The sequence below is a fragment of the Neomonachus schauinslandi genome, chromosome 6 (assembly GCF_002201575.2).
Source record: "Neomonachus schauinslandi chromosome 6, ASM220157v2, whole genome shotgun sequence".
Classification (NCBI taxonomy): Eukaryota; Metazoa; Chordata; class Mammalia; order Carnivora; family Phocidae; genus Neomonachus; species Neomonachus schauinslandi.
Window position 1 is genome coordinate 58,135,895 of NC_058408.1, and position 16,114 is coordinate 58,152,008.

Genomic DNA, 16,114 nt, shown 5'->3' on the forward strand with positions numbered 1-16,114 from the left:
TGTGAATGTTATGAGGAGTAAATGAGTTAATTTATGTAAAGAGCATCACACAGTGCTTGGAACATAGTAGTGCAATGTAGACGTTGACTTTTAGTCACATTAGAGAGAATCCAATTCAGTCTTCTCATTTTATTTATTTATTTATAAAGTTTTTATTTATTTATTTATTTTAAAGATTTTATTTATTTATTTGACAGAGAGACACAGCGAGAGAGGGAACACAAGCAGGGGGAGTGGGGGAAGGAGAAGCAGGGGGAGTGGGGGAGGGAGAAGAAGGCTTCCCACCGAGCAGGGAGCCTGATGCGGGGCTCGATCCCAGGACCCCAGGATCATGACCTGAGCCGAAGGCAGACACTTAATGACAGAGCCACCCAGGTGCCCCCAGTCTTCTCATTTTAAATATGAAGAAACCAAGGCCTATGATATATTATAGAACTCATGCTTTTTTGGTTCCTGCTTGACTCTCCTCAGTTTACAAAGATTCACTGACAAGGCCATCATATAGCAAAAACTCACATTTCTATCTGCCCCATATTTTTAAAGGTATCAGCCAAAAACAAAACAAATGTAACGCTAACCTCCCCATTAATCAAAACGTCCTCAAGAAGAGTTAAATAGCTAGTAACAGAATGGAGCTGCAGGGGTAGATTTATTATGTATATGTAATCAAACAGGTTATAATACTTTATAATGATTGTCTTATGAAATCTGAAATTTTAAAGTAGCCTTTGCTGCTTTAGATGGTAAAAACATGGAGGGGAAGAATGGGTTAACTGTCTTCCCAGAAGGAGCCAAAGGAAGCCAAGAGCAGTGTGGAGCCCTGAGAGGGGAGAAGGTCTTCTCCATTTAGACACTTCACACAGTGCAATGCAGGCCCCACTCTGCAAGGGGCTGACTCTACCATGTAAGCTCTTATTTTGTTCAATACTGTATCCCCAGCACCTAGAACAATATCTGACCCTGATGAGTGCACAATAAATGCTTAAGAATAAATAATTCAGACTAGGGAGGGCAAAGGTAGCCTACACCTGGAAAGGGACCCGTGATCTGTTTTCAAGTGTGACATATACCACAGTTCAGACTAGAATAGCATCAACTAGCTTAGCTTCTTTCAGCACTGCGTATGTAGCGTCTAGCCCAGTAGGTGCTCAGTTAGTGTGTGTTGAATACATACATGTTGGTTGAACAAATGTCAGTTAGATAAACCCAGGAGATCTTCATTTGTCAGTAGATTAAAATGACGTGTGGTGAAGATATCAGTTCTTTTTATGTAGCGGGTGCTTTGACTTGGCTACAACCCCGTTTACCCTACAAATCTGCATTATCTTTCCACAGGGATTTGACGAAGTAAGAATCCATTCCAGTCAGCTCTGTCCAAATTGCCACACATTCCAAGTTAGTGGAATCTAAATTAATACAAATTTATTGGAAAGAAGATTTTAATTTAGCACCACAATATCAGTGCATACACATGCATACCCATACACGTGAATAAAAATCCAAAGTCCTCCAGCATTTTTCTGTTTCTCTACTTTGTCCAGACAGTGAAAGAGGAAAGGATTATTTTCATCATCGATGAGGGCCAGTTTATTGACTCAGCCTCCTGGGCCTTTATGGAGAAGCTGATCCGGACAGTTCCTATCTTCATCATCATGTCCCTGTCTCCCTTCACTGACATACCCTGTGCAGCGGCCAGGACCATAATGAAGAACAGACACACCACCTACGTCACCCTTGGAGCCGTGCAGCCTAAGGACATCCGCAACAAGGTCTGCCTAGACCTCAACGTCAGGGGCATCCCCAAAGAACTGGACACGTGGGTATCCTGTTTCTCCCCTGCGGTCTTCACATCCGTGTCCATTCCCCAGATCCAGACTTCATCAAATTTCTTAAGATACATCTGAAAGCACCCATTTCGGTATTTTCACTGGTCCTACCTTTCAAAAGAGCCATTTATCATCCTTTTCCTTGTTATCACTCCTGTTACACCTCCTTAAACTTGGCTCAGTGACATCAGTTTGGCTTCCCTTTCATCGTGCTGGGTATAGACATGCTCGGTTTAATCAACAGTGATAGAGGGCGTCATCATGGGCAAGTGTCACAAAAGGCAAACTGGTAAGCTTTAAAGACACAACCTGCAAATAAGCAAGGTCTCACTCGGCTGCTGGTAATGTAGGCTGGACTTGCTGTTCCGTCTGTGGCAGGTGTTGAAGGCAGGCTCTTTAGTCACTGCTCTCTGAGCCTCTCAGTGACTCCCCCACTGGGGTCCAGACAGTGGTCACCTTAACAACGTGGACAGTGCCCCTTCTTTAGCTGGCTGCTTACAACCCACCTTGGTATCTGCATCCATTCTTTCTAATGAGTTTGCTTTGCTTCTGGAAGAAAGATGTCTGGGACAAAGTCCCATTTAAAAGAACTCCAGGCACGAATTTGGCATGCTCTCTCCCTTTGTCTCTCGCTCGTTCTCTTTCTATGTGTATGTGTGTATTTCGTGTGTATGTGTATCTATACATGTACATTTACCTTTTGATCTAGAAACCCCAATTCTAGGACTCTATCTCAAAGATTTATTAACAAAGCTATAAAGAGACATATGGACAAAGTTTTATCGAAGCATTATTTGTATTAGCAAAAGACTGAAAACAATCCAGATGTCCATCTCTGAGAGGATAAGTAGGATAAAATAGGATGCATGCACATAGTGGAGCACTACATAGCATTAAGAAGAATGAGAAAGATCTACTGATATGGAGGGATGGGCAGGATATATTCTTGAGTGAAAAAACAAGGTGTAGCCAAGCGTGCAGTAGGGGTGACATGCTGTCTTTTAGGTAAAAAAAAGGGAGGGGGGGGATGAAATACATCTGTGTGCTTTTGTTTATATGTTTAAAAACACACATTGAGCAGATAAGCCAGAAACTAACTGATATGGTTATTTGGAAGTCGATCAAGGGAGGCAACACCGAGGATGTACCTGATTATATAGTTTGGGCTTTGAAAAAAATGTAAAGATTTTATGTAATTTTAAAAAATGAAAGAAAAAGAGAAAAAGCAACCCAAGAAAGGAAAACAAGTGGAAACAGAGAATATTGTTATTTTCAAATAATGAGTTTTTTCAAATAATTAGATGCGTCAAATATTTTTCCTTCCTAAAAGATGGTTGTTTGGTGTAAACAGATCGCCTTGTTTCTACTGCAGGTACCTGGTGGAGGGAAGCTGTGGGATTCCATTTTACTGTGAAGAATTGCTAAAAAACCTTGACCATCACAGGGTACTTGTTTTCCAACCGATGGAGTCTGAGGAAAAGACCAATATGACCTGGAATAACCTGTTCAGTAAGTACCCCGTTAAGACTCTTTCTCCTTCTGCAGGGAGGGCGGGAATGGGCTTTTCCACTGACTGCATCCTATAGCGTCAGAGGGTTTGGGGAGGCAAGGAGTGGCAGACCCGATATCCGAGACTGCGAGAGAAGTTAACGTTTCCTGTGGGGACTCACTGAACTGGGAGGAAGAATGTGTGCCTTGGAAAGAACATGGAAGAACACTGGGGAATCTTAAAGCCCAGAACCAACACTGAAGGGGGAGTTAGATGTTAAGTAAGGGGAGAAAATTCCTTGATTTTCTTTGGCAGGCAGCGATTATAAAATGGGGGTAAAGGAACTCAAATCCTTTTTTTTTTTTTAATATTTTATTTATTTATTTGACAGAGAGAGACACAGCGAGAGAGGGAACACAAGCAGGGGGAGTGGGAGAGGGAGAAGCAGGCTTCCCGCGGAGCAGGGAGCCTGATGCGGGGCTCGATGCCAGGACCCTGGGACCATGACCTGAGCTGAAGGCAGATGCTTAACAACTGAGCCACCCAGGTGCCCCTCAAATCCTTTTTCATTTATTCATTCAACTGAGCACCTTCTCTGTGTCTGACACCACAGGAGGTACTCTGGGAACCTCCTGGAGTATAAATGAAGTACCTGAATCAATATACTTTGCTACCTCTTTTTTTAAAACAAATAATACAGAGAGATTTCGTGCACCCTCTACCCAGTTTTCCCAGTAGTAACATCATGCAAAGTGGCCATATAATAGCATAGCCGGGATACTGACACTGAGGCAGTCAAGACCCAGGTTTCCATCTCCACAAGGAACCCCCTTGTTGCCCGTTTTATAGCCACGCCCACTTCTGTCCCCACACCCCACCTGCCCCCTCCACCCCCGGCAACCTCTAATCCACTCCCCATTTCTGTAATTTTGTCATTTTAAGAATGGGATCTAACTGGACTCATACGATATGTGTAATGTCTTGGGGTTGTTTTTTTTTTACTCCTCATGACTCTCTGGGGGTCCTCCAGGTTGTCAGTGTATTGGTGGGTTGTTGCAGTTACTTGCTGGGCGGTGTTCCATGGTATGGACGCCCCAACAGCTTGCTATCCCATCCGCCTGTTGCAGAATCTGGGCTGTTTACGGCTTTTGGCTATTACAAACAAAGCTCCTACAAGCATCGTGTACAGGCTTTTGTGTGAATCTAAGTTTTCATTTCTCTAGAATAAATACCCAGGCATGCAATGGCTGGGTCATATGGTAGTTAACACTGTGAGTTTTTCGTTCTTTTTTTTAAACTGCCAAATTATTTATTTTATTTTTTTTTAATATTTTATTTATTTATTTGACAGAGATAGATAGCGAGTGCAGGATCACAAGCAGGGGGAGTGGGAGAGGGAGAAGCAGGCTTCCCGCCGAGCAGGGAGCCCGATGTGTGGCTCAATCCCAGGGTCCTGGGATCACGACCCAAGCCGAAGGCAGACGCCTAAAGACTGAGCCACCCAGGCGCCCTTTATTTTATATTTTTAAAGATTTTATTTATTTATTTGAGAGAGGGAGAGAGAGAGAGCGCACAAGCAGGGGGGAGTGGCAGAGGGAGAGGGAGAAGCAGGCTCCCCGTTGAGCAGGGAGCGCAATGCGGAGCTCCATCCTAGGACCCTGAGATCATGACCTGAGCCTAAGGCAGACGCTTAACTGACTGAGCCACCCAGGCGCCTCTGAGTTAATTTTCATTTAAAGTGTGAGACTTGGGCTCCTGGGTGGCTCAGTTGGTTAAGCGACTGCCTTCGGCTCAACTTATGATCCTGGAGTCCTGGGATTGAGTCCCGCATCGGGCTCCCTGCTCGGCAGGGAGTCTGCTTCTCCCTCTGACCCTCCTCCCTCTCATGCTCTCTGTCTCTCATTCTCTCTGTTGCAAATAAATAAAATCTTAAAAAAAAAAAAAATTTAAAGTGTGAGACTTAGGTTGAGGCCCTTCTTTTCCCCTTCCTACCCCCCATGCATGTCCTTTTGCCCCAGCATCATTTATTAAAAGGCTGTATTTTCTTCCTTGAATTGCTTTGGCACCTTTGTCAAAAATCAGTTGGATGTGTTTGTGTGGGTATATTTTTGGTTTCCTATTCTGTTCCATTGATCTATGTATCTATCCCTTTGCCAATATCATTCAGTTTTTATTACTATAGCTATCTAGTCTTGGAACCATGTAAAACTGATTCCTTCCACTTTCTTCTTCTTTTTTCAAAATTGTGTTAGCTATTCTGGTTCCTTTGCCTTTCCATATGAACTTTAGAATAATCTTGTCTGGGGGTGCCTGGGTGGCTCAGTTGGTTGAGTGTTCGACTTGTGGTTTCAGTTCAGGTCATGATCTCGGGGTCATGAGATAGAGCCCCAAGTCAGCTCTGCACTCAACAGGGAATCTTCTTGAGATTATGTCCCTCTTCCCCACTCCCTCAAATAAATAAATAAATCTTTAGAATAATCTTGTGTATATCTACAAAAATCATTGAGGGTTTGTTTTTGTTTTGTTTTTTTAAGATTTGTTTAGAGAGAGAGAGAAAGAGAATGAACAGGGGAAGGGGCAGAAGGAGAGAGAGAATCCTGAAGCAAACTCCTTGCTGAGTGTGGAGCGTGGAGTCAGGCCCGGGGTTCAATCCCAGGACTCTGAGATGATGACCTGAGCCGAAACCAAGAGTCGGCTGCTTAACTGACTGAGCCACCCAGGCTCCCCCTTGGAGAGATTTTGATAGGAATTTCAATATATATGCATTGCATTGTATATCAATTTGGGGCAAATTGACATCTTTTCTATCTTGTCTTCCAGTCCATGAACACAGTACATCTCTTCCATTTATTTAGATTTTCTTTGATTTCTTTCATGAGTCTTTTGTAGTTTTCAAGCATACAAATCCTGTGCATGTTTTGTTAGATTGACACTTAAATATTTCTTTTTAAAAAAATATCGTAGGGGTGCCTGGGTGGCGCAGTTGGTTGAGCATTAGACTCTTGGTTTCAGCTCAGTTCATGATTTTTCGGGGTCATGGGATTGAGCCCTAAGTCAGGCTCCACGCACAGTGCAAAGTCTGCTTGGGATTCTCTCTCCCTCTCCTTCTGCCCCTCCCCACTGCGCATGTGTGCTCTCTCTCCCCCTCTCTTAAATAAATAAATCTTTAAAAAATATATATATATATATTGTAGGGCACCCGGGTGGCTCAGTCGGTTGAGCTGCTGCCTTCGGCTCGGGTCATGATCCTGGGGTGCTGGGATTGAGCCCTGCGTTGGGCTCCCTGCTCAGTGGGAGCCTGCTTCTCCCTCTCCCTCTTCCACTCTCCTCTGCTTGTGATCTCTCTCTTTGTCAAATGGATAAAATCGTAAAAAAATAATAAAATAAAAATAAAAAATATATTGTAAATGTTATATGTTTTTAATTTTGGTGTTCACATGTTCATTGCTAGTATGTAGAAATGCAATTGAATTGTGTGTATTTATCTTGTTTCTGTGTCCCTGCTGAACTCATTTATTAATTCTAGGAGATTTTTATTTTGTAGAGTCTTTGGGATTTTCTATGTACAAAATCATGTTGTCTGCAAATAGGAACAATTTTATTATTTCCCTTCCAATCTGTATACTTTTTATTTCCTTTTCTGGCCTTTTCAACTGGCTAGAACTTCCAGCGCTATGTTGAATAAGAGTGCTATGAGTAGCCATCTTTGCCTTATTCCTGATCTTAGGGAAAAGCGTTCAATCTTTAAGCATTAAGCATGCTGTTAGCTGTAGGGTTTTTGTAGATGCTCTTTTTCAAGTTGAGAAAGTTCCCCTTTATTCCTATTTTTCTGAGAGTTTTTATCATAAATGAGCTTTGAACCTTATCAAATTATTTTCTGCATTAATTGCTATGATTAGGTTAATTTTATTTTCTGTTAATATGATAGATTACATTGATTGACCTTCAAATACTGAACCAGCCTTGCATCCCTGGAATGAACTCCATTTAGGCATGTTCTATTATTATTTTTGCATATTGCTGAATTCTATTTGCTTAATCTGGTGTTAAGGATTGTTACATCTATATTCATGTGGGATATTGTTCTGTAGTTTTCCCTCCCTCTTTCTCTTTGTTGTTTTGTCTGGTTTTGGCTTCATGGTAATACTAGCTTTGTAAAGTGAAATGGGAACTGTTCCCTCCTATTTCCTAGAAGAAATTGTGTAGGATTGGAGATAATTCTTCCCTAAATGTTTGGTAGAATTCTCCAGTGAAACTATCCCATCCTGGGGATTTCTTTTTGGGGAGTTTTTGTTTATTTATTTGGTGGTTGAAAATGTATTTATTTTTCTTCAAATGATCTTTTCAAGCAATAAATAAAAACAGGCATGTTGACTTTTCTAGAAAATAAAACCAAACAAAAAAATCCCCTAAACTATATACATCCTACATAAATACAGGCATATCAAATGTAAAAATGACATCACTTTGAAAGATGGGTCTATTAACAAAAGTTACAAGTATTGCATTGCTCTGTCTTCAAGAATCCTCTTCCCCATATGACTCATAAGCTCTAAGGATGGGTAGAGTGCTCCTGGGGGACAGGGGTATCTTCAAGAGGTGAAACTCCTCCATCTTGCTTGCTAGACAAGGAAAATTTAAGGGAAAACCTCAACATCTTTTTGGGGAGTTTTTAAATTAAAATTTCAATTTCCTTAATAGTTATGGGGCTATTCAAATGATCTATTTTATATTATATTAATTGTGGTAGGTTTTCTTTTGAGAAACTGATCCATTTCATCTAAGTTCTCAGATTTATGTGTCTGGAGTTGTTCAGAGTATTCATTTAATATCTTTTTGATGTCTGCAGGGTCTGTAGTGATATCCCCTGTTTCATTCCTGATATTGGTAATTTGTATTTTCTTTCTTTCTTGTTAGTCTTAACTACAGATTTGTCAATTTTCTTGATCTTTCAAAAGACTCAGCTCTTTGTTTTGTTGATTTCTGCTCTTCTTATTTCCTTCATCCTGCTTGCTTTGAGTTTAATTTGCTCCTCTTCATTGTTGGAGGTTTAGATTATCAGTTTGAGATATTTCTTCTTTCTTATGTATGCATTTTTAGTGCTATAAATTTTCCTCATGGTACTGCGTTAGCTATGTCTCACAAATTTTAATATATTGTATTTTTATTTTTATTTGATTCAATATCTTTTTAAATTTACCTTGAGTTTTCCTCTTTAGTCATGGATTATTGAAAAGAATGCTGTTTCCAAGTGGTTGGATCCCTTTTTGTTATCATTCTGTTATTGGTTTCTGGTTTAATTCCATTATATTTAGAGAACATGCTCTGTACAATTTCAATTTATTTTAAATTTGTTGAAGTTTGTTCACAAGATATGGTCTATTTTGGTCAGTGTTCCATAGGCACTTGAAAAGAATGTATATTCTTGCTTTTGTTGGTAGAATGCTATATAAATGTTGGTTAGATCCTGATGATTAATGGTTGTCAAATTCATCTATATGCTGGCCTGATTTTCTGTCTAATTGTTCTACCAATTGCTGAGGGAAGAATGTTGAAGTCTCCAGCTGTAATTGTGGATTTGTCTATCAGTTTTTGCTTCACTTATTTTGCAGCTTTTTTGTTTGGTGTATAAACATTTAGGATTGCTATTTGTCTTGGTGGATTGACCCTTTTATCATTATATGATATCCCTCTCTGTCTCTGGGAACTTTTTTTCCCAAATGTTTATTTAAATTCTAGTTAATTAACATACAGTACAATATTGGTTTCAGGAGTAGAATTCAGTCATTCATCACTTACATACAACACCCAGTGCTCATCATAACAAGTGCCTTCCTTAATACCTACCACTCATCTAGCCCAACCCCTACCCTCTGGTAACTTTCTTTGCTCCAAAGTCTGCTCTGCCTGATATTAATATAACTATTCTTGTTTTCTTTTGATTAACATTTGCATGTTATTCATGCTATTCTTTTACTTTCAGCCTGTGTATATCATATCATATCATATTATATTTGAAGTGAATTCTGTGTAGAGAGCAGGTAGTTATGTTTTAAATATACTCAGGAAATTTATCTTTCAATTGTTATATTTAGACCATTTACATTTAATGCAATAATTGTTATGTCAGAGCTTAAGTCTGCCATTTTATCTTTTGTTTCCCTTTCTTCTCCCCATGTCACTGTTTTCATTTTCCTGTCTCCCTTGGCTGTTTGAGCATTCTTTAGAATTCTGTCTTCATTTATCTACAGTATTTGTGAGGCTATCTCTTTGTATAGCTTTTTTAGTGATTGCTCTAGCTATTGCATAATATATGCATATGTTATCACAGTCCACTGGTGTCACTGTTTTAACAGTCTGAGTAAAGATTAGAAACCTTACTCCTTTTTACATTCCATTACCATCTACTATTTGTAATTATTTTAAATATTTTCTCTGGGGTGCCTGGGTGGCTCAGTTGTTAAGCGTCTGCCTTTGGCTCAGGTCATGATCTCAGGGTCCTGGGATCGAGCCCCGCATCGGGCTCCCTGCTCAGCGGGAAGCCTGCTTCTCCATCTCCCACTCACCCTGCTTGTGTTCCTGCTCTCACTATCTCTCCTTCTCTGTCAAATAAATAAATAAAATCTTAAAAAAAAAAAAAAGAATTCTATCTTCATTTATCTATCATATTTGTGAGGCTATCTCTCTGTATAGCTTTTTCAGTGATTGCTCTAGCTATTACATAATATATGCATATGTTATCACAGTCCACTGATGTCACTGTTTTAACAGTCTGAGTAAAGATTAGAAACCTTACCCCTTTTTACATTCCTTTACCATCTACTATTTATAATTATTTTAAATATTTTCTCTGGGGTGCCTGGGTGGCTCAGTCATTCAGTGTCTGCCTTCGGCTCAGGTCATGATCCGAGGGTCCTGGGATCGAGCCCCGCATGGGGCTCCTTGCTCAGGAGGGAGCCTGCTTCTCCCTCTCCCGCTCCCCCTGCTAGTGTTCCTTCTCTTGCTTCTTCTCTCTCTGTCAAATAAATAAATAAGGGGCGCCTGGGTGGCTCAGTCAGTTAAGCATCTGCCTTCAGCTCAGGTCATGATCCCAGGGTCCTGGGATCGAGCCCCACGTCCAGCACCCTGCTCAGCGGGGAGCCTGCTTCTCCCTCTCTCACTCCCCCTGCTTGTGTTCCCTCTCTCGCTGTGTCTCTCTCTGTCAAATAAATAAATAAAATATTAAAAAAAAAAAAAAGGGGGCGCCTGGATGGCTCAGTCATTAAGTGTCTGCCTTCGGCTCAGGTCATGATCTCAGGGCCCTGGGATCGAGCCCCGCATTGGGCTCCCTGCTCAGCGTGAAGCCTGCTTCTCCCTCTTCCACTCCAGCTGTTTGTGTTCCCTCTCTCGCAGTGTCTCTCTCTGTCAAATAAATAAATAAAATCTTTAAAAAAATAATAATTAAAATAATAAAATAAGTAAACATTTTCTCATAAGGTGGTTGTTATAATTTTTGCTTGAACTGCAAATATAATTTAGAAAACTTAAGAGGAGAAGGGAAATCTATTGTATTTACCCATAGTTTTGCTTATCCTGTTCTTTATTCTTTTTTGATGTTCTGTTTCTTCTTTTATTGTTTCTTTTCTGTTTAGAGAATGTCTCTTAGTCATTCTTTCAGGGTAGGTCTGCTGGCTACCAATTGTCTTAGTTTCCCATTATCTGAGACTACCTTGATTTCCCCTTCATTCCTGAAGGATATTTTTGTTGGATATAGGATTCTGGGTTGACAGTTTTTTCTCTCAGCTTTTGGGATGGAAGCCAAGGCTCCTCCCTCAGCCTTTGCTGGTGGGAGCAGGTGTGGGCTACAGTTACTTGTTTTTGTTTTTTGTTTGTTTGGTTAGCTGGAGTAAAGTGGTTTTTGTCTAAAAATTTTCTGTCTCGCTAGCTGCCCCTTTGCTGGTCCTTTGGCAGAAAGTGCAGGCTATTGTTTGCAACCCTTGCTGTTTCTAGGTTGTTAAGATTCTTCCCTCCACATCTGGGATATAAGGCAAAAAGAAAACTCAGGAAAATCACTGCTATGTTGTTCCTTGGGTCCCAATGTCCCTAGCCAGTCTGACTTCTCTCCACTTTCAGTGTCTTCTTATATTTGCTTTATATATAATGACACAGTTTTTAGTTGTAGTTAACAGGAGGAATAGACAAAAACATGTCTACTCCAGCTTTCTAAGAAATGGAAGTTCCCAAATAAGTGATGGGGGTTTTACAGCTATAAGCACTGTGCACATTAATATTGCTAAGCTTGCAGAATAACAACTCCTTCCTCTGAGACAAATTTAAGGGTGAGCTTGTAGATGGAAAATCAGTGCCATGCTTAGATGAATATTTGTAATAAAGGAGGTTTTGGTGCTGGTTTTCTACATATAGCAGGATAGAAAATTATCACCTAAAGGTGATAATAAGGGAAATTTCACAAAGAAATTCCTCTTGCTTCCTGAAACTCCCCATGTCTCCTGCATGATTGAAGCGCGGAGGCCCCGTGTCCCTCCATGAACTGTTTCAGTCTGTGGCTTCGTCTGCTGCCTCTCATTCTGTGTATAATGACAGGCCCACAGGACCACATGGCCAGAGTGGCCACATCTAGAGGAGAAACAAGACAGACATAAGTTTGCTTTTTAAAAGAAAGCTATTATTTTTTCTGGGTAATCATGATTAAAAAACAGTCAGATAAGGCTTTTCTTGGCTAAATTAGTTTTAAGGAGGGTAATGAATCATCAGATGGACAATGCGTGCTAAGATCATTATTTTTAGATAAGTCCCTTACAGTAATATATTAACCAATGAATTAACAAAAGGAAATTTGTAAATATAAATACTACTGAACAATACTGTTCCTACATTTTACATGTTTATTTGTTCCACAAACATTTATTCAGTGTCTGTTAAGAGCTCTTTTCAGAACAGGTGACTCCTTTAAAACCGTTCAGTATCTTCTGGGGTGATTGAAAAATTCTGAAACTTGGGGCACCTGGGTGGCTCAGATGGTTAAGTGTCTGCCTTTGGCTCAAGGTTGTGATCTCCAGGTCTTGGGATCGAGCCCCACGTCGGGCTCCTGGCTCAGCAAGGAGCCTGCTTCTCCCTCTGCCTCTCCCCACTGCTCATGCTCTTTCTCTCTTTCTCCCTCTGTCTCTCTCTCTCCCAAATGAATAAATAAAATCTTTTAAAAAAATAAAGAAAAAAAATTAAAAAAGAAAAAAAAGAAAGAAAAATTTTGAAACTAGAGAGAGGTTTTGGTTGCAAACAATGTGAATGCACCAAATGCCACTGAATTATAAACATTAAAATGGTTAATTGTACATGAATTTCACCTAAATTTTAAAAAAAACAACAACTATATACAATACATGATCCTAGACTGGATCCTATATTGGAAGAAAAAAATGCTAAAGGACATTATTGAGTCGGTTGACAAAACTGGAATATGGATGGTAAATTCCTATTTCAGTGTGAAATATTCTGAAGCTGAAGAGTGCACTCTAGTTATGTAAGAGAATCTCATTCTTAGGAAATACAGAGTAAAGTATTTGGGGTAAAGGGGCATGAATTGTGCAACTTGCATTCAAATGCTTCAGAAGAAATATGTACATATAGAGAAAACAAAGGTTATGGCAAATGAGGCAAAATGTTAACAACAGGTGAACCTGAATAAAGAGTACACAGTTTTATTCTTACAACTTTTGGTAAGTTTGAAACTTTTCAAGTAAAAAGATTTTTTAAAAACATACATTTACTAACATAATATAATAAAATTAAATTAAATTTTAAAAAACCCAAACGTACAACATTCAGTGGTTTCCCACTGAGCTTATGACGAAATCCAGCCTCCCACCTGGGACTGGAAACCCCTTCAGGACCCGACTTTCACACCTGTGTGGTCTCATCAGTGTTCTGAAATGTGTTTCAGCCACACCAGCTGCATTTCTGGCATTTCCACTGCCGGGGCACACACCGCGCTCCTTTCTGCTTCAGACCGCTGTCCTCTCTCCTCAGGCGCCTCAAACACATGTTGGCTCCTCTCTCCCTCAGCTCAGGTGTTGCCTGCTCAGGGTGACTTTCTCTACCTCAGTCTAGCTGAAGAAAGCCTCCCTGACCCTGCACCTCTTGTGAGTCTCTGTTCCTTCATACAACGAAGTCACATTATGATATTATCCTATCAATTTATCTATCTGTTGTTCCTTGTCTCTCTGCCACTGTTGGAATTTAAACTTTGTGAGGCAGGAAATCTTGTACATTTTGGAATCTTTAACCCCAGAACAATGCTCAGTACCTAGGGGCGCTCAGCTGACACTGGTTGAGTGATTGAAAGAAGGGTCATCCCAGTTGCTAGGTCCTAGAAAGGGAAATGAAAAAGCATAAAAGAACATGGACCAAGTCGTGCCCTTGAACCTCACTCTCCTACCCCTAACGCACTCATACACACTCACACCAGGCCCCTTTTTGGGTATTCCACCCTGCCTTGACCTCCCTCATTCTGAACTCTTCCTGTCCCGCACCTCACCTCTCTGACCAGTCAGCCCTCAGCTTGGCTCCCTGGGTCTACTCTTCCAGTGACAGCTTTCTTCAAGTTCCATCCTTAGCCCCCTTCTCTGCTAGCTTGGTTCTCTCTCCCCAGGCGTTATTCATCTGTTCTCCAGCCTTTGTGTGTGTGTATGTGTGTGTGTGTGTATGCATGTGTGTAATCTTCAACCATAACCTCATTCTTAATTCTAGATGGTATATTCCCAATTGCCCATTGGATGGTCTTCTAGACACCCCTCAAACTCAACCTACTTAAACCCTAATGCATCGCCCTCCCTCCCATACTATAGCTCCTCCTCTATCTCCCAGCTTGATTCTTGGCAACACTCGTGTCTCAGCTCCATCTGTACAGGTCTGTACTGTATCGACATTGAACTCTCTGACACTGTGCCACTCACATGGGGCTTGTTTACTGCCTGGAAGTGTAGCCCTTTGTGTACATATCTTATCTCTCCAGGAGATTAGAAACTTAGCTGTGTTCACCTTCATATTTCCACATCACATATCATGCTGTTACATGAATGACTGGAGGAATAAGGAAGTAATGCATTTTGGAGTACCAGGAGACAGTTACCAGGCAAGTGTACTATCCAACCTCACCATTTTATTTTTTTTATTTTTATTTTTTAAAGATTTTTTTTTCTTTTATTTGATAGAGAGAGACACAGCGAGAGAGGGAACACAAGCAGGGGGAGTGGTAGAGGGAGAAGCAGGCTTCCTACTGAGCAGGGACCCTGATGCGGGGCTCAATCCCAGGACCCTGGGATCATGACCTGAGCCGAAGGCAGACGCTTAACGACTGAGCCACCCAGGTGCCCCATCAACCTCACCATTTTAAGTATCTCTTTCTGATAACCATGTTGTAAGTCGAGTACAATCTCCCACAGAACGTGTTTGCATCTGAGTGTGGATATTTGAATGTGCATACAAATATATGTTACTACATACTATAAGATACACACTGATAATCTTTGAATCAAATTTCTATAAAACTGCATATACTCCGGAAGACTTCCAATAGTTATTCCCAATACTTTTGGGGGCGGCAGAACATTTTTGCATACATTTAGGTTTTCATATATTAGTTTACTTAAAATGCTATTCCAAAATACTCGGTGAGCCAACACACATCTCTACCTGCTCTTTCTCTCGCAAGATCCATCTTGAAGTTTATTGGAAAATCAAGATTGTGATAGCACAATGACTCTCAATTGTTCTTCCTTTTCATCTCCCTACAGAGAATTTTAGTAGGCCAACCGAGGAATTAAAAATATTTACTCCTAATAATGAGGAGGGAATTGAAGAAGTCTGTAATCTCGCCAGTGGTGTCAGATTGAAAAACCTGTCACCGCCAGCATCATTAAAAGGTAAGGAAGATTTGACCCCGTGTTCCAGGACCTAGACTCCCCTTTTCCTTTCTCTAGGATGATTGTTGAAAAGGGAGAGAGGAAGGTAGTAGCAGACTGTGGTGGTTGTCTGTGTTGTGTTACCCCAGGCAGTCGAAGTCTCCATGGAAGGCTTAGCTTTTCTGCTTCTGACTTGGAACCACCTGCTCCCCTGGGCATACTCTGGAGTCTGATTTGAACCAAGTTCAGTTCAACTGCATAAACAAATGAGGTGTAGTACATTTTTCATTAAATCAAAGCCAAATAATGAGAGAGAAAATCAAATACTGACACTTTTTCTGTCATTTATTTTTATAAGAAATGACGAGCATGGAATTTATATCCGAGCTGTATTATTATTCCTTTAGAAAAAAATGACTTGCAAGCAATGTTCTAGTATGAATTCAGCTCCAAGCCATGCCATCTAGAATAACTGAACATGTTTGAAGGGTGACCTAGGGACACCTCGAGGTTCTCAGACTTCAAAAAAGCATCATTTGTTTCATTCACTATGTCTATGAAAGTAGGAAGGTGGGCTAGCTTGGCTTCTGCAGTGTTCTGCGGGCAAGCGGAGAAATTCGGATTTTGTCCTGATGCAGGTGATGTCACAGAAGGACATCCTGGTCCAGGTGTCCAGGGAGCCACGTGACTATGACAGCCACACATAGGTGAGAAGTTGGAATTGGAGCTTGAAGCTCTCTGGCACTTTGTCATGAGCACAGAGACAGTAGTAGACTGTCACAAGAACGAGTAAGTCTCAGGTGAGGTCGAGAGGAGCCTTGTTGCTAGGAGGAGGCAGTCAGTGAGGGGGGCAGACAAGGGCCAGCTGGCGAAGTCAACATAGCAGGTGGATGGCAGGC

At 40.9% G+C, this 16,114-nt stretch overlaps 1 protein-coding gene across 2 annotated transcripts in view; it reads left to right on the plus strand.

Moving 5' to 3' along the window:
- Nucleotides 1-16,114, plus strand: part of ADCY10 (adenylate cyclase 10) — an 82,016-nt gene that overhangs the window by 36,959 nt on the left and 28,943 nt on the right. For both annotated transcript variants that reach the window (XM_021682662.1, XM_021682663.2), the window contains 3 exons: nt 1,542-1,816; nt 3,199-3,335; nt 15,108-15,236. In XM_021682662.1, the coding sequence (XP_021538337.1) occupies nt 1,542-1,816; nt 3,199-3,335; nt 15,108-15,236 (541 nt within the window). The remainder of the gene's footprint in view (nt 1-1,541; nt 1,817-3,198; nt 3,336-15,107; nt 15,237-16,114) is intronic.